The sequence below is a fragment of the Eublepharis macularius genome, chromosome 16 (genome assembly GCF_028583425.1).
Source record: "Eublepharis macularius isolate TG4126 chromosome 16, MPM_Emac_v1.0, whole genome shotgun sequence".
NCBI classification, from domain to species: domain Eukaryota; kingdom Metazoa; phylum Chordata; class Lepidosauria; order Squamata; family Eublepharidae; genus Eublepharis; species Eublepharis macularius.
In genome coordinates this window covers 49095056-49122952 of record NC_072805.1, presented here as the reverse complement: position 1 = coordinate 49122952, position 27897 = coordinate 49095056, and the positions used below count along the sequence as shown (strand labels likewise).

At 53.6% G+C, this 27897-nt stretch overlaps 1 protein-coding gene across 1 annotated transcript in view; it reads right to left on the bottom strand.

The window, feature by feature from the left end:
• Positions 1-27897, bottom strand: part of PMFBP1 (polyamine modulated factor 1 binding protein 1) — a 78200-nt gene that overhangs the window by 13790 nt on the left and 36513 nt on the right. Inside the window, exon 6 of the mRNA XM_055000284.1 lies at positions 18726-18861. Coding sequence (XP_054856259.1) covers positions 18726-18861 — 136 coding nt within the window. The remainder of the gene's footprint in view (positions 1-18725; positions 18862-27897) is intronic.

Here is a 27897-nt window from a genome sequence, read left to right as displayed (position 1 = left end):
GACATCTTGGGCGATTCCCACCATCCAGTCAGGGAGGCAGGAACTAACTTCCTTCCTCTTCCTGTCTGGCATGTGGGACCACCCTCTCTTCAGTTCAGGTGACTCCACAAAGCAGTAACACTGAATTTATCATTCAGCAACTGTCAATACTGAGAGAAAAAACACCTGTTGCATTAACATGTGCTGTAAATAAAGCATAACCCGGAGGAGGAAGAAGAATGAGGCAGCAGGCTAGAGGAGGACGGAGACCCGGGGAGGGCAAGATGTCCTCCTTTCCTCAGAGGAGAAGGACCCTTCACGGCAAGTGTCCAAAGGTCCGTTCTCCCTCTGAGGCGGAGGACATCTTGGGTGCTCCCAAAGCAGTTTCTAGTTTCTGGGTGGGATGTGGTCTTCGTCCATGATCATGCACTGCAGTACTTTCCCACTACAGTCAGTGTCCGCTGAATCGTATAGATTTGATTTGTAGCATCTTAAAAAGGTCAAGACCGACAACCTTGTTGCTGCCTTGCAGACTTCTTCTACAGAAGTGTTCCTGTGTAATGCTGCACTGGTAGTAGCACTCCCCAAAGAGTGAGCTGGCATTCCACAAGGAACCTCTATGAAGAGAGGTGTTTTTTTTTTTAGGGAGTTTTAATAGTGTATGTTTTGCTATTGGCACCTACCACTGCTGAAGACATTTTCTTCCCCAAATTGAGGGGAGATATATTTAAGAACAGTAAGACTGACTTTCTAATTTGCACTGTTCGGAGCAGAGAGGCCTTGAGCCTCCTTCTGACATCTAGGTTGTGTCAGAGCCTCTCACTAGTCTATTTAGGGTACAGGTAGAAAAAAGGGTGGCCTTATCTCTTGCAAACTATGCAGTTTGGAATACGCTTTTGGAAGACAGTCCGGGGCATCACCTTACCATTGGGAAAGATAGAGAGTTCAGGTCTGACTAAATCTTCTGATAGATGCGAACATATTAAGGAAGATAGTCTTCATTCTCAGCCTTCTCAGGGGAACATCCTTGACCGGTTCAAATGGATGTTTGGTCAGGGCTGTGTAAAACGTCTACTAAGTGAGGGCTTCCCAAAGAGAGTTGTAAATTCTGAGCATCTGACGAAGAGAACTGTGATTCCCGAAAGCCCACGTTACAACAAAGCTGGCCAGTCCCAAAGGTGCCACTGGACTCTTTTTGAAATTCTGAGCATAAACTGTTTTCTGGATGCTAGGAGAGTGTTGGCCACCTCTGAGGAATATCCCCATCTTAGGAAGGTGTTCCTTTCTATTTCCACACCGTTAAGCAGAGTAAGTCTAAATGAGAGAGCCAAATCGGTCCCTGCTGTAACTTGACCGGAGAGGTCAGTATGATGAGAGGTGGAAATATCACCATCTGTTGGAGGGTGGAAAGGCATGGTCTGTTACTGGTATGGGTAGTAATACACAGAGGAGGCCTAATGGCCACTGCAATGTCAGGGCATCTGCTTGTGGGTAGAACAAATCTTGTCATGTACCCCAGTAGTTGATGGCTGTGTTGGGACGCACACAGGTCCATGAGGTGTTGCGAAGTGCAATGTTATGAGATGTTTCTTGAGGGACTATTCCCCTGTTGTCCCCTCAGCCAGTCTGCCTGGGCATTGGATATGTCTTTGATGTGTACAGTTCTGATCGAAGCTAGGTGACCATCCCCCCAGGTAAGTATCCTTGCTGCCACCTTGTGTCGCCTCGAGGTCTTGGATCCCCCCTGCTTGTTTATATATGTTTTGCCTGCAACCTTGTCCAATACGGATCTCTGAACTGGAACAGGGCCAGACAAATTGCTCACCTTTCTAAGTCATTGATAGGAAGACATGTCTAACCTGATTCTTACTCCTGTAAATATTTGTTGTTCTTGAGGGATCATGAATCTTTTGCTTTGCATTGGGTTGTTGACCTTGGCTCAGATGGGTTTTGATCTGAAGTGGTATCTGAACGGGAAGATCTGTCTTCTCCATGATCTGTTGTTAATGAGACCTAAGAAAGGTCTGAGGTGGTCTTGCCTATAGATGACCCCAAAGGTACTGCATTGTAGGTGGCCACTAGCCAACCCATCAGTTTCAGTAGTGTCGTGAGAAGTGATTTTGCACTCTGATGACAGGCTCAGTCAGCTGTTTGGTCTTCCTGACCTTTTCTTTGGTGAGGGATAGAAAAAACCCTTTTGGTGACTTTGATCTAACCCAGGTGTTCAAGCTTGTAGGACCTGAATGGTGAATTGAGTGTTGTGGTGAGATTTTCTCTTGAACTTGAACCGATCAGGAGATCATCTGGGTACAAGTGAACATGAATACCCCCCGTCCCTGAAACTATGATGAGGTTGATCATGAATTTTGTGAATAATCTTGGTGTGTGGACAGGCCAAAACAGGATGGCTCAGAACTGCTGGTTTTGTTTTTGTTTTTAACATAAAATCTTAGGTATTGTTAAAGGGCTGTCAGAATTGGTACACGGAGGTATGTTTCTGTGAGATCTGTAGATGTTATGTGTTCTTCTGATCGATTGGTCACTGCAACTGAGTGTACAGTCTCCATTCAGAAGTGATACAATTTGATAAACTCGTTCAAAAACTTGAGGTCTAATAACGCCCTCCAGTCACTATTCTTTTTAGGGACTGAGAAGAAGATTGAGTAGACCCCTTTCTGGAGGGCAGCTTTCAAATTGTATGGAATAGCCTTGTGAGACTAGGTGTAAGGCCTGCCTGCTTGTCAACCCAGGCTTGATGGTAAAGAGTAGTTGGCCTCTCACAGGGACAGCTAGCAAGTCCTGTCTTAGAGATCTGGGTATTAAGGTTGGATCTCTTTCCACGTGTGGAGAACTGTCTGTTTGATCTTGAGACAAGGTAAGCATTATCCCCACAATACAGCTGGAGAGCTGGGACGGAGAGGACCGGTTTATCCAAGGCCATGTGGCAAGTTCATGGCAGCAGTGAGATTTGAGCCTGCAGAGTACTGCATCACTGCTCAGTTACTTAACCGCTATACTACAAGTGGGGTCTTGAAAGGACCCCCCCCCCTTAATAAAGGGCTGCCTAGATTAACCCCAGGATGGCCATTTGGAATCTTGCCTGGACCTTAGTAGCGTGTGTTGTGAATAAAAGGCTGAGGGCCAACGGATCGCCTCTCAGATTGAGAGTTTCTGGCAACACATTCTTCTGTCCTAGGTCTCAATCTAGATCTTTCCCAGGGCATCCCCAAATAGCTTGTCTCTCTGAAAGAGGTAAGCCAGGACGATATTTTTAGAGTGTGAATCTGCTGGCCATGCTCTGACCATTGGTCAGTGTTATCTCCTCAGACTGGCAGCAGGTCACCAGGGTCTCAGAAAGAGGTTTTTCCCCTCATCTACCTGAACTTTTAAACCGGAGTTAATGGGGAACAAACCTGGATCCTTTGCACACAAAGCAGAAGCTCTTCCACAGAGCTACAGCCTTACTCATGGAGGGGGGAGGAGGAGGTAGACCCACACCACTATTTCCTCCCTCCTGGTTAGTCTTAAGAGTTAAAAAGTCCAAAGACACCGGCAAATTTGCGCCCTTTGTACATTACCCATCTGACAGGGAAAGGCAGGGCTAAAAATCCTGTTGTAGAGGCCGGGCTAAATCCAAAGGGGAAAGGCCTGCTGCAAAATCTCCAGCCAGGAGTTTGGCGTGGGCACATTCACGTAGTGCCAGGGGTTAAGGAGATTCCTGGCATCTTTACAGGGCCAAGGTGCTTCTGGCTGGCAAAGTGACAGGATGGCCGACAGGATTGCAGGGGACAGGCTATTGTCAGGGTCACTCACAGTTTCCTCAGGCCCATCTCGGCTGGAGCTCTGCGCGGTGCCTCTTTGTTCCAGATGATCTTCTCCCGCCGGGAGAATGGCAACCGCGTCCTCGGGTTTGTGCGGGAAAGATTCTGCCGCTGCAGCGTTTCCTGCCGAAATGGAGCTCTGCCGATCAGCGTCGCCCTCAGCCAGCAGGATGGGGCGCGCTGCCTTCTCTGCCTCCCGGCGATCAAGACCGGGGCCGTTTTGGAGGCTTAGGTTGAGCCTGAGACTTTTCTTGCCGGGGGGCCGTGCAAACCTTGGAGGATTGCCGGCGCCGGCCGGTTGCGTTTCCGCCGTCGGCAGGACGGTTCCATGTGAGCCACCTGCTGTTGGTTCTAAGAAGCTGTCTTCTGAGTCCGAAGACTCCCTAGATGCCGTGGCTCCTTTTGCTTTTTTTCCCCTCAAGAGAGGGAAAAGGAAAGTGAAAGTAAGAAGACAAAGGACAGGCGGCACAGTAAAAAAGGAGCAGTCAATAGTAGAAAGAATTAGGCAACAGAAAAGATTAAGGCACCGTAAAAGGAATCTAGCAGAAGCTAAGCGGAATAGAGAGACTAAGGGTTAAGAATGGAATGGGGGTAGCCGAGCTAGCCTAGCACAGAACTGCTCTCCCCGGAGGCAGGGAAGACCTGAGGACAGAGAGGGGTGGTCCCACAGGCTAGACAGGAAGAGGAAGGAAGTTAGCTCCTGCCTCCCTGAGTGGATGGTGGGAATCGCCCAAGATGTCCTCCTTTCCTCAGAGGGAGAAGACAGAGAGCCCTTCAGCGGCTGCAAGAGGTGCCTGTGGCCCTGAAGCCAGGAGCCCTCTGCGAGCCCTCTGAGGTGGGTCACGTCCTGCTGGAGTTCTGCACAGCTCCGAGCACCATCTGAAGAGGCAGTGGGGGGGGGGGCGGTTTCCAAGAAGTGCCCACCCGTTGGACTATGAAGCCCCCCCCTCCCTGTGTGAGGTGCTGCCCCAGTTTCTCCCGGACATCCTCTGGGGGGCTCTCCTTGCTCAACGAAAGCAGCAGGGCATCGCCACCCTTCTTCCTACCCGACAGAGGCCCCGCTGCTGGTGCTTACCTGGGGCCAGGATCCCAACCAGAGCGAGCCTCTATGGCCTGGGAACCTGTTGGGCAAGACTTGCTTCCGGGCCCTGCCGTTTAGATTCCTTGGGGCTTCCCCTGCTCTCTAGTGCTCCGGTGAGCCGCCAGCTAATTCCAAGCTAGCTGCTTGGCACTGGTGCAGGCCCTGGGAGAAGCTAAGCGGCGTGTTGTCCCTGAGCAAAAGGCACGCGAGGAGGGACTAAAGAGGGATGCTTCACCACTCAGGCATCTCCAGGGCCTGGGAGCTCACCCCACTACCCGCCAGAAGCGACACAAAGCATTCCTTCTTAGGGCGGCATCTGCAGAGACCTGCCTGCCTGGAAAGCAAGATGGAGCAGTAAATGCCAGGCACTGAGGTGGACTCTGGCCGCCTCTCCCCAAAGGGGCTTTGCCCCTGAAGGGGGGAATGGCCTCATCCTTGCTAGGGACCTTGCGCGCTTGCTTCTCTGCTTGTCCTGGCTTTTGTGCGCTGGTGGCAGAGGACAGGTACAAGTGGGCTGGGAGTCGCGTCACCTGTGGTTCTGTTCTTCCCAGCAGCCCGGGCCACGGAGGCCCTCAGTGATGCAGGCCTCTTCATCCTCCATCAACAGGGCCCTGTCACGAAGCGGAGGCTGCACGCACCACAAGGCTGTTCCAGGCTTGCAAATATGCAAAGTGAAGCACGAGCGCAGACCTCATTAACATCCGCCTCCAACATCATTAAGATGTTTCCAAGAAAATTAATTGAGAGACTCATTAAAAATAAATTAAGAAAAATGTGTTGCAGAGCGCTTGCTTAGGGCTCGTAAATCACAGCTCAAAGCTCCGGGCCGCTGCACAGACAATTAACGCCGGCCAATTTGTTTTATCCTGACTGAGAAAATTAGAAAGCAGACGTGGAGATTAGATTAGGGGCGTCTGTCGAGCAGAACCCCGAGTGCATATTTTAGGAGACAAAATGGAAATGAGAATGCCGCAAAGAACCCGTCAGGCTTCAGCCAAAGGTGCTGACAGGCAGAGGCGCCCAGGGCCACAAGAGGCAGGGGTGCAGCTGAAGAAGCCCCCCAGCCTCCTCCTGCCAGTGTGCCCCCAGAGCTGCTAACAGACACACCAGCGGCCCATCAGAGGGCCAGGCTAGTCCAGAGCCCAGAAGACCCCCTTCAGACAAGTGTGGCCCAGTCCCTTCGGCCACAACACCAGCCAAGCTTGCTCACTCCCAATTGCCACTGAGCGCATGCACCGAGAGGGCTTTTCTTCCCACACTGCAAACCCTCCTTTCTCCCCAAGCACACCTACAGGCCTCGAAAAGGAGCCTGGGAGCTAGCTAGCTAGCCAGGGCTAAATGCCGTTCACCCCAAACCAAAGGAAGGAGGCACGGCTCCTGGGGAAGGAGGGCAGCCGTGGCTCCGAGCCAAGTCACAGGGCCCTCCTGGCACGTGCGTGTTGGGCGAGCTGCTGTGGCCAGGCGTGTGGTGAAGCTGTTCCCTGTGCCCTCGGCCACAGCTGCCCCCTGCAGCTCCTTCCTGGCCCTTGCTGAACGGGGATGAGGCAGGCCCGCCCCGCGCCGCGCAGCCAGCCTGGTCAGCCTGTGACCAAAGGGGCACCAACTCCTGCTCCGGGCCAGGGAGAGTCCCCTGGCTGCTAATCTCTACTACTTGCTAATTCTGGCGCCAAGAGTCCCCTCCAAAGAGGGCTGGAGCAGGCTTGCATGGAATGAGCACTGTCAAAACTGGCCGACGGCCAAAAGGACAGGGGAGTCTTTTCAGTGGCAGAGCAAGAGCAGCTCGGGCCAAAATGGGGAGGGGGGCTGCAAAGAGATGGCTAGGCTAGAACACCAGCTAACAGCAAAATTGTTTTGAGACTGGCAAAGCAGGGAACAAGACCAGGGAGGAAGCCAGAGGAAGATGGGGAAATTGCTGAGAAGCTGAGGAGGCCGGAGGGAACTAACTGCACAGAGGAGCCAAGGGCTTTGGGAGAGGCATCCAAAGGACAAGAGGGAATAAAGGAAGATGAATCAAAACTAACGTACTAGTTAAAAAGGGAGAAAAAACCCTCAGATCACCAGGGCTAAATGGCATTTACCCAAGAACAGAAGTGAAACGTTGAGCTGGGTGAAGATTGGAAGGGCATCGAGCATTACATGAGAAAAGGCAGTGTCTCCCACCACCACCCCGCCCCAAATCAGCACAGCTTCTGCCCCAGGTATATTGGTGGGAAGCAGGAGTCTCTCTTACAGGGAACGGGTCAGCCTGGCTTCTGCAAAGCCTCTCCTTTGAGCCACCCACCTCAGTTCTCCCCCTCTGGCCTCTCCTCAGATGCTCTGCCCAGATGGAGGGCTTCTAGCTTTAAAAAGTATTTGCAACATGTTGCAAAGGTGACAGGATTCCAAGTCAGAAACCAGGGTTTAGGAAGGAAACAAACTGCAGTTTGCTCAAGTGCCTGATTAGGACACTGCAACAAATTGCAGTTTGCTGAGATCAAAGACTTCCTAAAGTCAGAAGTTCTTAATGTCAACACAGTGGGCGGGGGGCTTGAAGATTTCTGACTTGTTCTCAGCATTAAACATTTTTTTATTTGTGCACAGAGGGCAGGCATGGACATGCGAATACAGACATCTCATGGCAGTATCAGACTTGGACTTGCAAAAACCTACCCCTGAAGGCCTCTAGAAAGCTGTCCTGCAAATCCTTTTCTCATGAGAGGAAACTGGTTTAAAAATAAGTAAGAGGGGGAGAAAACACTGCCCCCCCCCCGAGATTAGATAGGTTTTCCAGAAGACTGAAGTTCAGCCCTAGAGATCTGAAGTTCAGCCCTAGGGCCTCACTGACACAGAATCATCAGTCAGTAATAGGAATACCTTACACAACTATCAAGATACTTTAGGGGTGAAGTGTGTGTGTGTGTGGGGGTCCTCTCTCACACACCCACACAGGTATTGCCTCTGGCACCCTTTGCTCACTTCTGATCTGGTTTCTGGATCGTGACTCCAAAGCAACGCCGCATCCAGTTTGAGCCAGTTTGGTGTAGTGGTTAAGAGCACGGGACTCTAATCTGGAGAGCCGGGTTTGATTCCCCACTCCTCCACTTGAAGCCAGCTGGGTGACCTTGAGCGAGTCACAGTTCTCTGGAGCTCTCTCAGCCCCACCCACCTCACAGGGTGATTGTTGTGGGATAATAATAACACTTTGTAAACTGCTCTGAGTGGGCATTAAGTTGTCCTGAAGGGCGGTATATAAATCGAATGTTATTATTATTATTATTATCCCTCATGGGCAGATAGTCGGCCAAGGCAATGGGCTGCTGGTGGGGACTGTGTGGAGCGAAATTCTCTCTCGACAAACCCTCGGGGTGGGTAAGCTGATGCGGACGTGTGCCTTGCCTGCAGCCTGGATGGAAGCAGCGACAAGGGAGAGAGAAGCTGCTTCCCTCCCTCGTCTTCCGTGCAGGATTGGACCCTCCAGCTGGCCTCCCCCCCACGACCCCCGCAAGGCCCGGCAGTGCCTGCGGCTCCAGGGACGGGCAGCAGGGGGCCCCCTCAGCCTTTGCAGCCGGCGCCTGCCCCTCCCCCACCCCCAATCCAGGGCATAATTCCAAAATGGCTGCGGCCTGAAAATTCACCTTGATTACCAGACACGAGAAGTGACTCATCCCGCAGTGACTGTCTGGCAGAGGGACAGGATCAGACAGGAGACAATGAGGGATGGGGCACATTAACCGTGTCTATTACGGAGCCCTCAAAAATGCCTTTGTTCTGCCAAAGATCCCACCATGTGGCAGTCGGACTCCTTGGAAAAGAGGGAATGAAAACACACAGATTTCTGACATCTCCGTCTCCCAGGGATGCTGTGGGGAGAGCAGGGAACAGACATCCGGGCACTGCCTGGGCAGGCAAAATGGGGCCTCCGCAGACACAACAGGGAGGGAGGGAGGGAGGGAGGGCTGGTGTCTCTCCTTGAGTGGGTCCCTGAAGGAGGCAGACAAAATCCTCCCTTCTCTTCTCTGAGACTTGAGGATAGGAAAGGACCGGGCTCCCCTTCCGCTCCCTGGGCTGCGGCCACTTCTGCCTCACACGCACGGCGCATCGGCCACCCCCACCAGGCCCAGCGATCCAGAAATGGAAAGCAGACAAGGGTGTGCTCAGCACCCATCCTGTGTCAGACCCACTGGCACGGCACATGCCAGCACGATGCTGGGCACCGTAGCCAGAGCTGTGAGGCCCGTGGAAGAGAGACTGCTCCTCCAGCCAAGGGCCAGAGCGGGCCAGAGCTTCCCCCTGTCCCCAGCACCCATTGCTAGCCCTGAACAGCAACAAGAACCATGAAATTCCTGCCCAGGGCCCCAAGAACAAGGGAAAAGAAACAGACAGGGACCGCAGCCGGCCAAATGGCACAAGGAAGCTCAAAGCATCCGTTCTAACCAGCAGGCTCAAAAGAGAAACAATGGGAAGAGAGCTTTCTTCTCTCTCGAGAACACCCAAGCATGGCCGACCCTGCGACTCTCAGTAGTTCCAAAAGCAGCAGCTGCCCCCGGCGAGAGCCCACAGCCACCCAAAGGCCCCACTTACAGCAAGAGGAAGCAGCGCTTCAAAACAGCCATGGGGCTGCCAGAACTGGCCTCACGCCAGCAGCCTGCTGCCCACAGTGGCTTCTGAGCCCTCCACAGGGGGCATCCTACCCACTTCAGGCACCCTTGTTAGAATCGCATCTCCTTCGTCACTGAGGCAAAAGGCAGCACCGAGCGGAGATGGCTACTCTCCCGTCTTGTGTGCTCCCCTGCCACCCCCCTCTCCAAACACCGCCTCGGTGAGAGCCAGGGGTCATTCGCCCTCCGGTTTCTGCTACAGCCAGCTGAGCCCGAGGGCCATCTGCCTAAAAGGCAAGACCCCCCACACTGAGGTCCACATTTCAACAAGAAGGAAAGCTGGTGGCAGCAGAGGCTCTTAAGAAGGGACCAAGGGAAGCCAGAAAATTCGGGGGGGGGGGGATCATTGTGAAACCGCTAAGAATCATTCAGCGTTGAGGTCAACACGCCCTGTCAAGTTAGAGTCTGCCCGACTTCTGCAAAGAAGCTGCTCCAGCCTGCCTCTGCCGCCTTCTGCAAGTCTTTGACAACGTCTACAAACGTCCAGAGGCTTTTTGACTTAGTCCCTCCCGATGGCTCCTGAGTAACCACAGCCGCTGCCGCCGCCGTGGGCTAAAAGGACAGGCCCACCTCCTGGGTTAGGAACTGGTCAAAGAGGAGGAAGTGAAGAGCAAGAGCGAGAGGGCAGCTGTCACCGTGAAAGGAGGAGCCGGCCCCAGCCCCAGCCCCATAACTGGTCTGGAACTGGGGGTGAGGAATGAGGCGGCCACCGTGGCAGGCACCATCAAATGCTCCAGGTGGCTGAAGGCCAAAGAGGGCTGTGAAGAGCTCCGGAAGGAACTCCCCAGTCTGGGTGGATCAGCGCTCTGAGCAAGCACGGAGTGAAGCACAGCGGGCTACTAGCCCCACCTGGGGTCTGAAGCGGCAATGGCTGACCGAGGAAGAGACCTCGGGGTTGCAGTGGACAGCTCAACAAAAGCAGCAGCCAAGTGAGAGGACGTAGCAAAGAAGGCAAATTCCAAGCGAGGCTCAGGGCCGCAAAAAGGGCGCAAGAACGGCGCGGAGAGGGAGAGGGTGCCTTTGAAGCGGAGGAGGGCGGCCGTGGGTGAGAGCGGCTGGATGCCTCAAAGCTGCCAGAACTGGGGGCCTGTGTCGTCGTCGTGTCCCCCCCCCCCTCCGAGGCTTGATTGCAAAGAGAGCTGATGTTTCATTTACCATCCAGGTAGTACGCAGCAGGAATAAGAAGGGGCTTCGGTGGTCATACCTCAAAAAGGATAGCGCAGACCTGGGAAAAGTGTAGAACAGGACAGCCGAAAAGATGAAGGGATTGAAGCGCCTACAGAATCTGGAGTTTCTCAGTTAAGAAAAAGGCGGCAAAAGTGGAACATGAGAGAGGCTTATAAAACTTACACAAGGGGTAGAGAGGGAAGGCAACCCCCCCCCCCCCACACACATTTCATCTCCAAAAATACTACTAGTCAGAGGCAATAGATTCAGGACGGACAAAAGTTACTACTTTACTCAGTGCTTAATTAAATTGTGGCATTTCTGCAACGGCTTTGAGATGGGTTAGCCAGACTCATGGAGAAGAGGCCCATCAACAGCTACTAGCCACAGGGACTAAAGGGAACCTCAACATCCAGGAGCAGTCAACCTTTGAATAACCAGAGTTAGGAGACCACCTCGGGGGGAAGGCCTTGGCCTCTGGGCCCTGTTGCTGCCCCTCAGGGCGACTCTTTGGCCACTGCATGAAACAGAGGATGGGCTAGATGGGCCGCTGGCCAGATCCGGCAGGGCTGTTCTGATGCTCTCGTAGCAAGTGCCTCTTCACACCGTGCCTCATTGCCTTATGGAATTCACTGCACAAACCCCAGTGATGACCTCCATGTTAGATGGTTTTAAGAGAGACAAGGTGAATTCATGGAAGGCAGCGCTAATGGCAACCAGTAACCGTTGTAGCTAAGGGAACAGCCCAGAGGAGGGCACTGCCTGCACCTGCGGTCGGTGGGCATCCGAGAAGGACCTGGCTGGCTACTGCCAGAAACATCATGCTGACTAAGAGTGACTGTCCCTCTGACCCGTCCCCCTCCTCTAACTGTATGGCCATGGACACTGCGCCGAGCAGGGGCAAGTGAGGGCAGGGACAGCCTCAGCGAGTTCTCGTCTCCAGAATCTTCTGTGCCCCTCCCACCAGTACATCAGAGGAGCAAAATTCAAGGCAGGAAGACACAACATGAGGTGGGGCTGGAAAACTCTGGAAGATGTTGGAGGGTAAAATGGCTGGAGGGGTAACTAAAGCATAAAAGCTTTCATGGAAAACAGAGGGGGAAAGAATGGGGACAACGTCCATGTTTGTATAGCATCTAAAAATTTATAAAGCTGCCCCTTATAAGCTGGCAGAAAACAGTTTGCAGCTTCAGTTGCCCAACGTGAAAAAGCAAGCCCTGCAGAGAGGGCTCCACTCTGGGAAGGGCATTCTTGACCTTCTAGCCTCAAGAGAAGAGTGGAGGCACGGGGCAATCTACCACACACTGGGCACAGAGACTTTTCAGGAGCCTTTGAAGTGAGCATCTTTTCATGAGAATCACAGAGAATCAGAGGATAAGAATCGAGCAAACAGTTGTCACAATGAACTTCTACATAACAGATTCCCATCAAAAGAAGGGAGCTTCAGCTCGAAAGCCTATATCCTGAAAACCTTGTTAGTCTCCAAGATGCCACTGGACTCAAAGCCTGCTGTTCTGCAGGAAGTGGCATTCCTTATGCTGCACAAGGAGTGAAAATAGGAGCCAAGCTTCTTGTGAGCACTCGTGCATTCCCAGTAATCCTAATCAGACCGCACTGTCCAAGCTGAGCTGCTGCCAATGTTGGCCAAAGAAGCCACCCCCATGCCGATGCAATCTCCAGTGTGTCTGGAGGTCTTGGAGTGGAAGGGTCAGGACTCATTTGGTGAGCGATGAGGGCCATAAAAAAGACAACACTCACCATTAGGAATGATTAGGAAAAAAACGAGAACAACAGAGGAAGGACTGCCATGGCTTTTAGAGTGCGGAACAGCGTGTCCAGTTCTGGTGGTCCCTTCTCAGAAAGGAGGGTGTAGAGCCAGGAAAAGAGCAAGCCCCAAAGGTCAAGGGGCCTTCTCTACAATGAGTTCAGAAAAAACACCAAAGAACACTACAACCTAGCTAGAGACACAACTCTCCCACTCAGAACACCAGCATTTGGGTCATCGAACGAGACGGATTAGCTGCCGACTTAGGACCAGCCAAAGGAAATTTATGCAAGATCGCTTTATGGAACTGACTGTCAAAAGATGTGGATTGCCTGCTGGCTTTAAAAAAAGAGGAGAGAGCCACCATGGAACGAAATGGAAGCTTCCTTTTGAGTGCCTGAAGATGAGAACAGCTGTGGCCCTTTCTGCCCAGTCTCTATGATCCGCAGGGGCAAGTGACCTTGGGCAGGGAGGCTGAAGCACCCTGTTAAAATCCCGCCAGGTGCTTGCTGCCTTCAAGGCATGTGCTTGAGGAACAGCGGTGGGGGCTGTCGCCCAGCCCCAAGGGGAGAGCCTCGAAAATCAGGGGCAGCTGCGGTGCTGCCCCCCGCCTTTGGATGCACCAAAGCTGCCTTCCCACCGGGGTGGGGTGGGATGACTGAGCCAGCGCAGGAGTCGATTGTCATGGAAGTCCTGGTTGCTTTTCTCCAGCCTCCCTAGAGCTTTGCAGCTTCACGAGGGAAGCATCTCCACTTCCGAGGGGCCTTGCTTCTCCACCTACAGCTCCTCTGTTGAACCAGCCTCACGGCTTGTCCTGACCCGTCTCCCCTCTGCCGCAAGGCTGCTGTGAGCAGGGAGCACACAGGCAAGGTGGCCTTTCCTCCTCGCCCGCCACAAGCAGCACTTGGCAATGCGGGCATCTCATGGCAATTGCACATGCTTCACTCCTTCTGGGAAGCACAAGCAGCCCTGGCCAGCTCTGCATGTGTGTGCCTGCGCACACGAGCATCAGACGCAACTGCTCACGTGCCAGATGCACCTAGAAGGTCCAGAGGGAGCCTGTCGCCTTCAGAGCACCCTTGAGCAAGGCATCCAAGGAGCACAGAGCTCAGACCCCACCCCCAGCCCAGCAATTGCTGGCTGCTCAGCCCAGAGACACATCCCCAGACAACGCCTGAAGCGCCAGCCCCCCAAGGCCATCAGTGGGAGAAGCAGGGCAGCCAGCGCCAGTGGGAAGTCCAGAATTCCATCAAGATCACCAGTCTGCACAGCTGCCTCAGGACACGAAGCAAAGAACAGAAACGGTGCAGGCAAGAGTCCTTCGGTCTGTTCAGGGTTATTGGGAATGGACGAGCACTCCCTCCAGGCTTCCTCCAAGCACGTGCGGGCCAATAAGGCTGCCAGCCCCACCCCTCCGCCCCGGAACCAACTCCCTTAGCATTAGGCAGGGGGCCCATAGTGCAGCACACCAAGGTCCACCCCGCTCTGCCTCCTTTTCTCTGCTTCTCAAGCAGGCGAAAATGGCTCCGTTGGAGGCCCATCCCAAGCCAGACTTGCATCTCACGCCTAGACACTACCCAGAGATGTTACATTTTCTCGGGGGGAGGCAAAGCCCAAGAAGGGTAGGCTGGAACCCCCAAGAGGGAGTTGTGTCCTTGGGCGGCTGCTGCTGCTCCTCCTCCCCTGAGCCCGCATGCGTAGCTCTGTTCGTGCTGCAATCTGGCATGCAGCCCGGCAGCAGCTGCCCTCCAACCTCTGCTCTCAGAGGCCTGTCCTCACTGCCTGCCTGGGCCAGCTGCACTCGACACTCATCGCGCTTTCAAAAGAAGCAAGAGGCAAGGAGTTCAGGCCGGACCGTGGGACATGGGGAACACTCAGCCAGTGCCCAGCAGATCCCCCTTCCTCTCTCTTCCTGGCAGAAACCGAACAGCCGGACCTCAGAGTCACAGGGGAGCCACGCGGGAGCATCCACGTGGCCTCTGATGAAGCAGCCAAGTGGGGCCGGAAAGATCATCCGTCAGAAGGGGAAGGGGCCAAACCATCCCCTGGGGAGGAGCCATCTCTCCCCGCCCACCAATCCTGCCAAAGGCCCTCTCCCCCCCCCCCCCCCCGTTCAGCCAGACGCAGAATGCCCTCCGTTCCTAGGGCCACTTTTCCAGCCCTCTCCTGGGTGGAGGCTCTGGGCTGAGAGGCAGGGCAGACAAAGAACAGCAACTCTCTCTCTCTTGGTGAGTGACCAGAAGGGGAGAAGGCAGGCCAGATCCAAGGAGAGGCCCAGACTGCTGTGGCAAGCCCTGGGGCAAAATCTCCATGCAGCAGCGTGGGGGGCGGGGCGGGGGACACTAGACACCTCCCCCTTGATGTGTCTGCCTGTCATCTCGGCCATGGACTGCCCAGGCTGGTGTTGGAGTGGTGTTGTCCTGGTCAAAGGCACTTGGAGTCTGCTTGACTCTAATCTCAGCAGGCAAGAGGCAGTACCAATGGAGCTTCCTGACCTTTGCTGCAGAAGCCAGGTACCAGGTGGAGGGGACCAGTTGCCATGGCTACAGTAGCGCCCCCCCCCCACATACACACACATACTAGCCCGCACGCTGCAGCACAGTGCTGGGACGGAGGGAGGCACATGGCTCTCCAGGCGCCTCTTTCCTAGCTCCCCAAGCCACAGGTCAGAAGAGGAAGGGGCAGGCTCTTGTGACTGAGGCTGACAGGCCCCTGGCTCATATCCCCTGCCTTGTGGCCTGGCCTCAGCAGCTGAGGGGGCACCAAGGCCCGGCCGGGTGGCACCACAAGGGCACACCGAGAGGCTGGATGGATCCTGGCTTCCTTTTGAAGGCAGTTTTCACAGCAAGCTCCTGAAGCAACGTTGCCCTAGAAGAGGAGCATCTGGTAGACAAAGGCAAGGGAAGGGCCCTTCGGTGAGATTCTAAGCTGAGCCCAACTTCAGGGAGAGGCAGCCAGCAGCCGGCCCCCTGTGGGGAGGCTCCTTCCAGGGTATGTGTTTCTTTAGGAGGGTGGGGGAGAAAGAGATGAGTAGGTGCTGGGAGGAAAGACGGCTGGCAGAGCCCCCCAAACCTGCAACAGACAGAGGAGGGTCCTGCTAGCAGCTGCCTGTGCTCCGTCCTGCCCCACAGTCCAGCGCCTTCCAAGCCCACTTTTGCCTCCCCATTTTAAGGGGGATCACCTCATCTAAGCAGACTCAGCTCTGCCATTTCTTTTCTTTCCTGAAGTCATTAGATTCCTATCATTTCTGGAGACATTTGCAGGGAGAGAAAGAGAAAGCTGGATTAGCCACTTCCCCCCACCCCAGGAGGCAAAGTCTTAAATTAAACGAGACGCCTATGAAGCCGCAGTGGCTGCAGGTCAAAGACTCCGCCGAAAGCCCGTGTGCTCGTGCGCTCGGTTCTGTCTCTGTATGCAAATAGCTGTATTAAAACCACAGATGTCAGCTCACTACACATCTCTTCTGCTCGTGATGATCAAAGCTGATTGCTTTGGCAATTACCGCACCGAGAAGAAAACCACGGCCTCCTGCTCACCCCTTGGCTGGCAGCATTTAATGGTTTAGCAGAGATGAAGCTGCGCCGCACTTTCCTTTGTGCACCCTCCCCCCCACCACCACGTATGTGTGGAGATGCACCACATGCCCCTGGAAGGGGCTGGCCAGACCAGCCGCCATATGCCCTAAGCAGGCAAGGGCCACAGTAGGCAGGCAGGCAGCTCCAGCATCAGTGTGCCAATGGTCCCCCAGCTGTGGGCCCCAAAGGCACTGCTGCTGAGGTCCAGTTTGGTGTAGTGGTTAAGAACGTGGGACTCTAATCTGGAGAGCTGGGTTTGACTCCCCACTCCTCCACTTGAAGCCAGCTGGGTGACTTTGAGCTAGTCACGGCTCTCTGGAGCTCTCTCAGTTGTGGGGATAATAATGGCATACTTTGTAAACCGCTCTGAGTGGGTTGTCCTGAAGGGCAGTATATAAATTGAATGTTGTTATTATTATTATATTATTATCCTGCCTTGGTTAGCATGGCAGACAAAAGGCAGGTCAGCAAACTCCTTGCTTCGGTGAAAGCTTCCCAGTCAGGTGTACGGCAGGGCCAGAAAGGAGGCGGCAAGACCCTTGGTGCCACCAGGCCTGTCTCAGGGCCTGTGAAAGGGTATTCTGATGGCTCCAGCAGCCCCTCCCCATGGCACCTTCATACTGCACTGCTGCCCAGGCACGCCCACTTCTCTCTCTCTCTCTCTCATACACACACACACACACACACACACACACACACACACACACACAGATAACAGAGAAGCAAGAGTTTTGTAGAGGGCATCTTACCATATAGGGGAAATGTAATTATAATCTAAACTAGTATAAGGATTAGGGGAATTTTATTCAGATTATATGAATATGAGTATAGTTAAATAAATATACTAATGGGGTATACTATATACAATATATTACGTTAGTGGATCAGATTGCATATTATCTAATGTGGTTTTGTTGTACTGTGTTGCTGTGCTACGTTGGTGGCATGGCACACAATAGGGGGTTTATAATATATGTTATATTGATAGTAGTATATTTGATAGATTATATGTTTAAAAGAAATAGAATATGTTTAAATTAAGATTTTTGTTATATATTATGACTCCAAAGCAACGCAGCATCCATCATGGAACAAATGAGCCAAGAGGACCCCAGCAGCCCTCCCAGGACAGAAAGTGTGTGTGTGTGTGTGGGGGGGGAGAGCAGGCTTCAAAAGGCCAAGACCCCCACCCACATCCTCACGGACGCCTGGCATGGGTCAACATGGCCCTGACCCTCAGTTAAGGATTACAATCAGGTGGCCATAAACACTGAAGCCTGAATTATTAGCCAGTTTCTCAGCCCAAAGTGGCCTCGGGTCACTCGGGCACAGTCGTGGCTGCTCAGTTCTGTCATCTCCCTGTCCACGTGGTCAGCACAAGAATGGCTGGCTGGCTGGGGGCGGTGGGGCTGTGCAAGGGAACCCCTTTCCCACTGCCTGCCTCCTCTGAGGCATGAGGACCGCCCAGCCTCTGAGTCTCCGTGCAGGAAAGCGGCCAGCCCCAGCTGTTTCCCTCCAAAGGGCAGTTCATTTTGTCCAGTTCACTGTTTTCTGACTGGCTGCGGTTTGTGCAGAAGCTTTGATTAAACCTCCTAATTTTTCTTCCATGCTTTCTTTCTGAGCAGGGCAAGCTCTTGACACGGGGGCAGAGAAAAGTGGTCAGAAGGAAAATAACAAGGCTAGGAAAGGGGAGGGGCAGAGCAGTGTTGCAAAAGAGGGCGAGGGGGGGGGGCGCGTGCTGCTTGGGAGGCTTGCAGCCACCCGTCCAAACACTAAGCCCCACCCCTGCCAAGGCGCACAACTCCCCGGGCCCGCCCACCCCGGCGCTGATGGCCAAGAGACCGTGCTCAGCGCTTGCTTCACTCAGAGCTTGCCAGGCCGTAGGAGGGCCAGGGGAGGGGATCTTTGCTCGCTTTGTGAACTGTCTGGGTGAACAGGAAATTCCTTTGCTGAGGATGCCCCCCCCCCCGCCTGCCCACGTCCCTGGTCAAAGGCCAGAACTCGGAGGGGGCAGGGAAGCCTGGGACAGTCCCTGGAAGCACAGGGGGTTGCCTGCCCTGCCTCTTTCTGCGGGGAGGGGACAGCGCTGTCCAGACTTCTGTTGGCGTCCACGTTTTCTCCGTCCCCTCCAGCTTCCCTCCTGGTCCCCTGAAAAGAGCCCCCAGCAACCACGCCTGAGAGCTTTGCCATTTCCTGGCCAAGAGCAAGGGCTGAGAAAGGAAGGCATGCTGCTGTGCCCTGAGGCATTTGCTTGGGAGCCAGTGCCACCAGCACCAGCAGGAAAGCAAGCTGGGGCTGCGGCCAGCACACACAGACTGAGCACCCACAGAGAGGCTCTCGGGCCGATCCGAAAGGTCAGCCTGAGGGAAGGCGGTGGTTCTGAGGAAGAAGCCACGAGCGCCACAGCACTGAAGGGTGGCTTTCCATGTGCCCCTCCTCGGATGAGAGGCCAGTTCTCACCGGCAGGTGCTGTGAGCCCAAGAGAGCAGGCTGGCCAGGCTCTTCAGCTTAAGCCACGCCACGGCCAAGCCTTCTGCTTCCATCACCCACCAGCACGGGCTCTCGACAAGTCAGCTGAGGTTCGGCCTCATGTCCCAATGATGCCCCTTCTGTCCCAGAAGCCCCATGAAACCAACCAACCCCAGGATCTCCTTAACGGTGTCCTGCCTCGTCACGGAGGCTGCGCAGGGCACCCCTTACCGTCTGCTGGGGGGAACTCAGCCTGGTCTCCAAAGGGCACTTCTTTGGGAGTTGGCACGCCGTTTCAAGATCTTTCTGGGAGATTTTGGGGTGCAGATCTCTGGTGATCCTGAATTTTAGCTTCTTTTTCCTGAACCTGTAGGGCAGGAAGTCAAACACAAACCCATGATGGACTTGGGTCTTAGCAAGCCCAGTTTGCCTTCTTTCTATGCAAATGTGTGTGTGTGTGTGTGTGTGGGTCATTCTCCAGTGTGGAAGAGGAACAAGGATACAGCACAGGAAAAGAACGGAGGAGCTCTTGGTCCACTCCACCAGGAATGGAACAAACTGCTGTGAGGACTGAGCCACTCTCCACACCAGTCTTCCAGCACGGGCCATAGGTCCAGCAAGAAAGGACCATAAGCATGCCTCCTTATGGCTCTCCGTTTATCTTCCTTCAAATCAAAATTCTACCCTGAGTCACCCAAGTCTTGCCACTGGGATTTTGACAGGCGGGCTCTTGCCTGTCACAGAGATAGGGAGGAGGAGGGGCTCCACAGAGCTCCGAAGTCCCAGCCTGACTTCCAACACCCCACCTCCACGGCTCTTTCAGTTCACCGGGATTAGGGAGGCACCTGTCCCACCTGCAACGGGCAGGGCTCCTCTGAGAGTTTCCACACTGTCACGGACTCATCCTGGCAGAGACTGGCACGTGTGTGTGTGTGTGTGTGTGTGTGACTGAGCGTGGCCATGGAGCAGGGCCGAGCTGTCTCAAGGAGGCAGTTTCCAGCGCGTGTGCTGGTGGCAAAAGAGGCAGTGCAGGCACCTTGGTCTACAGCACAGGGAATGTGGCATTTCCTCAGCTGTCCCACGCTGCCCGATGGCCACGAGGAGTTCAGCTGTATCCCACCGCCACCATCCCAGCACACTGAGGATTCCTTCTGGCTGCCACCGCCACGGTCACGAGCTGGGCCATGCATCTGCCACGCCCCCTGGGCTCCAGACCCTTCTGCCTCTCGACTCCGCTTCAAATGAAGGCTTGCTTCCTATGCGTGCCAGCCTCACTTGTGATGGACAGGCACACTTGGGCAGGTGCCTCCCTGCTGTAGCTTGATATCTAGTTATGTGTTCAGAAAAACATTTTAAAAGTATCTTCGGTTGTTTAAGCAGAGCTTGGTTATGAAAAGAAAATGTGCTTCCTTGTTTGGCTTCTGTTCACATCTTGCTGGCCCCAGTTCCATCTCTCAGAACACGTGCTCTTTTCTGAGCCCTGTCTCTGTCTCCTCTAGGGGAGCCCCAGAGATTCTGTATCAAGACTAAGATGGGTGGCCGTGGCTCTACAGAATTTGTTGTAGAGACACAGCTCACTTCTTCAATCTGAAGAAGTGAGCTGTGTCTCATGAAAGTTCAGGCCCTACAATAAATTGTATTAATCTTATAGGTGCTACTGGTCTCTTGCTCTTTTCTACTGTATCAAGACTGTGAGAGCACTTCCCCAGTGCCAAGTGGGAAATTACCAGTAAAGATAAAATGAAAAACTCTACAAGATTCTGGTAGCCACTGGTTAAACCAGAATGGTCTGGAAGCTCCCCTAGGCAAGAACCAGCCATCGTTTTGGGGTTACCAGATAACATATGAATTGCCTTCCTGCTAAGCTTTGGAGAGTAGAACTTGGAAGGAAATTAGGACCCACATTTTGACCAGGAAAAGCTCTGCCCTGCCCCTGCAGAGTCAACATTCACTTTGGAGACTTGCAAATTATCACTCAGATACATGGGGGAAGTATCATTTCCCCAGTACAGTTATGCAGAGAAGCTAGCATGGTGCAAGTGGTCAGTGGATAGGGAGGCAGGCTGGCTTTCCACCCTCATGGAGCTGCAAGCAAGCAAGCAAGCAAGCAAGCTTCAGGCTAACTTTTGTGGATCGAAATCGCAGGAGGTCATAGTCCCTCGAAATCGCATAAGGTCATAGTCCCTCTCTATATCATAAGAACATAAGAACATAAGCAAAGCCATGTTGGATCAGGCCAGTGGCCCATCCAGTCCAACATTCTGTCACACACAGTGGCTAGAAATCCAGTGCCATCTAAAGGACTGTCAGTGAGGCCAGGACACCAGAAGCCCTCCCACTGCCTTCCTTCCAGCACCAAGACAACAGAGCACCACCTCCCCACAAAGAGAATACCATCTATCTCCTGTGGCTAATAGCCACTGATGGACCTCTGCTCCATATATTTGTCCAGTCCCCTCTTGAAGCTGGCAATGCTTGTAGCTGCCACCACCTCCTGTGGCAACGAATTCCATGTGTTTATCACCCTTTGTGTAAAGTAGTATTTTCTTCTATCTGTTCTAACCCGACTGCTCAATAATTTCATAGAGTGCCCACGAGTTCTTGTATTGTGAGAAAGGGAGAAAAACACATCTTTCTCTACCTTCTCTAACCCGTGCATTATCTTGTAAACCTCTATCATGTCTCCCCTCAGTCGTCTTTTCTCCAGGCTAAAGAGCCCCAAGCGCCTCAATCTTTCCTCATAGGGAAAGTGTTCCAACCCTTTAATCATTTTAGTTGCCCTTCTCTTGGTCAGGCCACCCCTGGAGTACTGTGTGCAGTTCTGGAGGCCCCACTTCAAGAAAGATGTGGACAAAATTGAGAGGGTACAGAAGAGAGATGAGGATGATCAGGGGTCTGGAGACTGAGCCCTACGAGGAAAGGCTGAGGGCCTTGGGAATATTTAGTTTGGAGAAAAGGAGATTAAGGGGGGACATGATTGCTCTCTTTAAATATTTGAAAGGCTGTCATTTGGAAGAAGGCAAGGAGCTGTTCCAGTGGGCAGTAGAGGATGGGACCGGAAGCAATGGGCTTAAATTACATGCAGAAAGGTACCAGCTGGATATTAGGAAGAACTTTTTCACGATCAGAGTAGTTCAAAGGCGGAATCAGCTGCCTAGGGAGGTGATGAGCTCCCCCTCACTGGCAGTTTTCAAGAAGAGGCTGGATGAATACTGGTCAGGGATGCTTTAGGCTGATCCTGCACTGGGCAGGGGGTTGGACTAGAAGGTCTCTGCGTGGCCCCTTCCAACTATTCTGTGATTCTGCGATCCCCCTTGCCGTGCCACAGGCTCCCCACCCAACCTGTTTATGGGCCAAAAGGCCTCGCACCAAGGGCAGGGCTCAAACACACAGTCTCACTCCCCCCGGACTTTAGCAATGTCAGCCACAGGGAGGAGACGCCCGCATGATGTCACTTGTGGATAAGGCAAAAGAGCTCCACTCGCTAACGCCAGCCTGAGCTGTTGCCTGAGCAGAGAACCATGAGCGCTTTCCTTTTGGTGGGGATGAGAGAAAGAGGGCACAAGGACCCCAGCCCAGCAGTCCCCTCCTGCTAACAGGAAATGTGAATGATGCAAAAGAGCCAGGTCACACAATGCACCAGGCAGCCCTTGGAGAAAAGCTTGGTTCCTCGTACTTAAGTTCTCTTTGGATCGGCTTCGCTGGAAAGCTTCTCTAATGTCCAAGCCAGGCTTAGGTTTCATTTTGCACTCACTGCCTGCCTTTTGGAGCTTTGCTGGCCTGTGGCTGGAAACAGGCTGAGTTCCTTCTAGGCAGCCACCTGCTCATCACGTCACAGGAAGCCTCCCCAGCCCTATCCATGCTGTAGCAGTGCAGAGCCTACATCTCGGTGGCCCTGAAAGCACAGGCAGGTGTACCGCCCGCCCCCGCCCCCCACAAGACAGGCCCTTGCTTTCCTCCTGCCTCCCAGTGTGCTATTTCAAAGCTAGCTCAGCCTCTCGCTCCCCTCTCCCTGCCACACATTACCAATGAGTGGGAAAGCAGACATCATTAGGTTTGGGAGACCATTTCTTCCCCAATGGGCAGAGGCCTCCATCTGACTCCCCTGAGCTCGGCTGCCGTTCACCACTTGTAATCTGATTAGCGCCAGCTCTTCTCTAGCCTGCCATGCAAACTGCACGGCTCGGCACTTTTGGGCACTTGACCCTTCTACAGATGGAATTAATTCCCTCTTTGAAGCTCCTACAGCATGCAATTGTGCTGGTGGGGGACACAAAGGCAGCACGGCTGGCTGGCTGGCTGGCTGGAGAGAAGTCCTTTGTGACTCCGCTTGCCTCAAAGCAACGGGCTGGCAAGATCTGTCAGGAGCACTTCTTGGAAATCCTCCACAAAGGTAACAGGTAGGCAAAGTTTTCAGAGAAACCCTCTCACTGAAGAACCATCTCCCTTCCCAAGCAGAGGGCTCTCCCGTTCCCTCTGAAAGACGCTTAGGCTGGATTGCTCTGGCCAATCCTCACGTGAACAAAGTCCTGAGAACGTGAAGCGGTTCTGGCAAACTCCTCTCCAGGTGCCCGTGGTTCATCAGCGGTGCGGCTGATGAACCACGATGCTTTGCTTGGAAACCTGGCCCAGCCAGTGTCTTCTCTCAAAATGCCTCAGTCACGGGGACGGTTCAAACTGTGTTCAGACCACTGAGATTCAGCCTGAAGCAAAAGTCCCAGAAGGCCAGCAGGCACTCGCAGAGCAAGGCGGCAGCAGCAGCAGCAGCACGTGTCAGTGGCCCCACTCCTCAAAGCAGGATGCTGCCCCCTCTTGAGCTGCTGCTGCTGCTGCTGCTGCTCTCAGCTTCATGGGGCTCAGGATCCTGGCCAGCTCGGTTCTCGAGCGCCACTTGCTGTGCACAAACATGCACGGTTCCTGAGGAGGCAGGAGCCGCCTGGGCCTTCCTCTTCTCCTGGCAGTGGCCAGCCCCTCTCTGCTGAATGCGGAGGGCAGAGCAAAAGTGCTGCACCAGCGCTATGGGAGCCCCTCGCCCTTCCACAGTCACATGCCATAGGAGGGAGGGAGGGAGGGAGGGAAGGGAAAAAAGGCAGAAAAGGTGGGCCAGCGGCCCAAGAGGCTGCAAACAGGGAGGCCGAGACACACACACATCCCTGCCACGCCACCCACCTCACAGCTCTGGAGCACTTCGGAATACACGCAGTCAAGAAAGAGCGGGGCAAGAACAAAAGAGTGCCAGAAACAGGAGGCTGCCTGCAGCAGTCCCACTGAGCTGATTTGTCCAACAGGGTCGCCTTTGGATGCCCCAATTCAGTTGCCCTCCACAAGCTAAATGGGCTGGTTTTCAAGGTGCTGGAGACTCTTCCTTTTGTTTGGGCTACAACTGAGACTAATGCAGCTCCACCACTGGGGGCGACGGTGGGTCTCGAGTCTTATAAGGCCCAGTGCCGTGAATGGCGCCTGGCAGCCAGCGGTGCCACCTTGGAGGACCCACCAGGCAGGCAGGTCTGAGTCAACTCCCACCCCCTGATGCTTCTCAGCGGTCTGGCCATACAAGAGGCACCTGAACCTTACCAGAATGGGACCCCTCTTCCCCTGTCTGCCGTGAGGCTCACATGGTGGCTTTGGGCCAGGGACATGCTCTGTCACACCTAAAACGGAGGAAGGGCAAACCAGACAGCACAGATAACTGTGGCAAGCAGGAGCGTTTGTCTCCCACGGATGCTCCCAGACCAGGCAGAGTCAAGGCCAGGCCCAAATCTACCCACGCATCTGTGGATCTGATCCTGAAGGAAAAATGTAACTCTCGCTGCAATAGGTTTGATCAGACCTCCCTGGTGCTTTAAACCCCGAACAGTATGGTGGCCTTGTCCGGACAAATTTCAGTTAACTAGCCCTTATCCAGTCCATTTCCAGCTGAGGAACCCACTGCTCACCTCCACCACCACACCTGGCTCAGATGGCGAAAGGTCCTCTTTTCGACTCTGCCCCCCCAGCTGGTGGCAGCTGGGGCAGGAAGGGGAGTGCTAGTCCCAGGTGCTCGCCACTGCCTGGCAGCAAGAGTTTGGGGGTGAGAGGCAGCTTGCTGGGGTCAGCAGTGGGGCCTCCAGAGCAGACCCCAGAAACTAGCTGTTTCATGCTCTGGCCCAAGTTTTCCTGCCTGTGTAGAAAACACACGCACACACCCTGTGGAGATGGAGGCAATTTAATTTAAGGTACTTCCTTTATACCCCCACCTTTTCCCCCCAGTGAAGATCCAAAGTGGCCCCATTTTATCCTCACAACAACACTGTGGGGCAAGCAAGGCCTGTCTGGACCGGCAACGCCTCCTCGGACTGGCAGGAGCTCTCAGAAGGGATTCTGCACCTCTGCTACGAAGGAAGGCAACGGGGAAGGAGACAGCTGCTCTGCACAGCCCAGTCATTAGCCTTGGACCACACGAGACTGCCAGTTTAGAGAACGCGCACACCAGAAGCCACCCGCACACCTCCTGCACGAGGACAGAACACGCTCTCAAAATGTGACACCCATATATAGATGGGCAGGATGCCAAATGCCCCTGAACAAGACATTGGGCTGCTGCTGCTGCTGAAGGCATAGGAAAGGCCTGAGCACCAAAGGGAATGGTCTCCTTGGAAGATGCTGAAGAGTTCGCTGGCTGGCTGGCTGGCTGGCTGGCCGCCTCTCTCTCCCCTCGTTTCCACAGTGCGTGCGCACACCCTCTCTCTCTCCTGGCGGAACACTGCCCTGCCCACTGGGAACTCTCACCCTCAGGCTAACCCTAAAGCAAGTCTTAACCTACTTATTGCACCCCTAGGCAATGCGTGGAGCCAGGAAACGCTGTGTTTGGGGAGGAGGATGAGCAGAGCTCAGCATTTAACACTATGCTGCAGTCACCCGAAGAAGGCAAGTGAAGCTGCCCAACCAATTCAAGTGGCCATTTGCAGACCATTTGCCTGGTCAGGACAGAGGGAATGGGCAGCACAGCATCCTTGCAGGGCAGGCCTGCCCATGTGCCAGAATGCCGCTGCTACCACCTCCACAACGGCCAGAGGGTGGCAGTCCTGGAAAGCGAATGGGCCACAGCAGCCTCCTCTCCCTCTCCCTCTCTTTGAGCCTGTGCAATGTGCTTCTGGCTTCTGGCTTCTTTGGGTGCTGTGTGCCTCTTAGCTTTATTGGCGCTGATGGGCAATGTGGGTGCATAGGACCCGTCTCCTCTGCTTCATCGTCCCCACTGTGGAGCCAGGGTGGCTCCATAAGCAGCTTTCTAAAGATCTGAACATTGAAAAAGACACAGTTAAGAAGGAAGGAGGGCTGTATAAGGATGAACATAAACAAATGGCCAGCGCTTGTAGGGAGAATTTTAAAAAGCCTAAAGCTGAGTAAGAGCTTAGGCTAGCGAGAGATGCTAAACACAGCAAAAAAGGGTGCTTGGGCTACGTAAAAGAATAAGGGACAGGCCCACTGCGGGGAAAGGGAAGAGAAATTTTAACAGCTAATAAAGGGAGGGCAGAACTGCTCAATTCCTACTTGGCCTCAGTCTTCTCTTGCAAGGGGAGCTGTGCTCAGCCTGGCAAAAAGAGAACGCATGAGGAAGGAAGGGAATTGCAGCCTAGGACAGACATACGGGTGGTAAGTAAACACCTAGCTTCTTTCAATGCAGTGAAGTCCTCAGGGCCAGGTGGATTGCATCCTAGGGTACTAAAGGGACTTGCTGAGAGAACTGCGGAGTCTCTGTCTAACATCTTGGAGACTTCTTGGAGAACGGGTGAGATGCCAGAAGACTGGAGGCGGGCAAATGTTGTCCCCGTCTTGAAGAATGTCTACAGCATTTCCCTGATCCACCAACCCCACATGCACAGAGATACTTGGGCAATTAGAAAGGTTATCGTTATATATTTAATATTAATAGTTGGATCTTATGCTATTATGTGTGCAGTGTTGAGTGGCACAAAGAATGTACAGGAGTCCTGTGGCTCTTTTGGTTGATGGCGATTGCGGGGGCGGGGGGGAGGTGGTAGAGGACAAGTGGGGGGGAGGGGGGCCGGGTGATCCTCGCTGTAGTCCCAATCGGCCAGCAAGGGAGAGTCTCTTCCAGTTGGGCCGTGATGGCATAAATACCAAGCAAGTAAGGGCTACGGGGGAGTAAAGGGCATTGCCAGGTGGTGGGCGCTCAGGACAGCTTCCTGCGGACAGAAACAGGGCCTCGAGAGGACCGTTCTCCTATATTGCAGACTGGAGAAAGCTTTTACAAGATCCAGATTTAGGCCACTTCTACTTGAAGAGCAACTGCACACCCTTCAGAGGAAAGGCTGACATTTCCAAGTGGAGTGATTACAAAGGAAGTGAAAGATGGGGAATCTGGCAGGGTTGGTGCTGGAGAGCAGCCCAGCACAGAAAGAAGATGGATGGGCAGCCTATTGCCCTTCGCGCATATAGGCTCCAGCGCGACAGCTGCCTTCTGACAATCTACCAGGTTTTCAGTTCTCCTGGCTGCAAAAGATCCTTCCTTGTTCAATGGCAGCTTTTTGTGCCTTGCTCTGAACTGCAGCCCCCCTGCCTACTCTTTGAAACAGCCTCCACCCTTCCTCTGTCCTCTCAGAGCATACAACTAAAAACAAATAAAGCTTTTAAATTTACAACAAATCTAATAGTCAGTCCAGAAACAAGCATGAAAATGAACATTTATGCAAAATAAGCCAGTTTATACATGTTATGCATAAATTACGTATAATTTATTCTCAGTATTTTTTTCTTGGAGGTTTGTTTTCTTAATGAAAGACAAATGCATTAAGAATGTCTCTAGTCTCTGTTTATGAGGTTTGCATCCCAGCCAGCCTCCAGCAAAAAGCACTCTGGGCAGCTCACAATACCTCCATTAAAAATTTAACCAGCAGTAACAAAAGTGACCATATTCGTAAGAACTAAACCAGCAGAAAAGGCTAAAACGCCCCAAACTTTGCTATATAAAAAAACACCATCAATCACAGTGGATACAACCACAAAATGAATGCATGAAGGCAGAGTGGGTGGGTAGGTGGGTGTGCTCTCTCTCTCTCTCTCTCTCTCTCTCTCTCACACACACACACACACACAAAGGCCCTCTGAAGCCGAATAACCTTGACGGGGTGTGGGGGTCCACAGGGAGGGAGGGCACTCTGAAGCCAGCCTGCCCTTGATGCTGGCGGGAGCAAAGAGCTGCCCAACATGCAGGCATTTACTTCCTTTGTCCCTTGGGGAGACCCAACGTGGCTCACATCCTCCTCCTTCCCTCTAGTTTATCCTTGCAACAACCACCCTGTGAGGTAGGTCAGGCTGAGGGGGTGCTTCCACGGCAGAGTGGGGATTCCAACCTGGGTGAGCACAGGAAGCCGCTTCGGGCTGATTCTGATCCTAGCAGTGG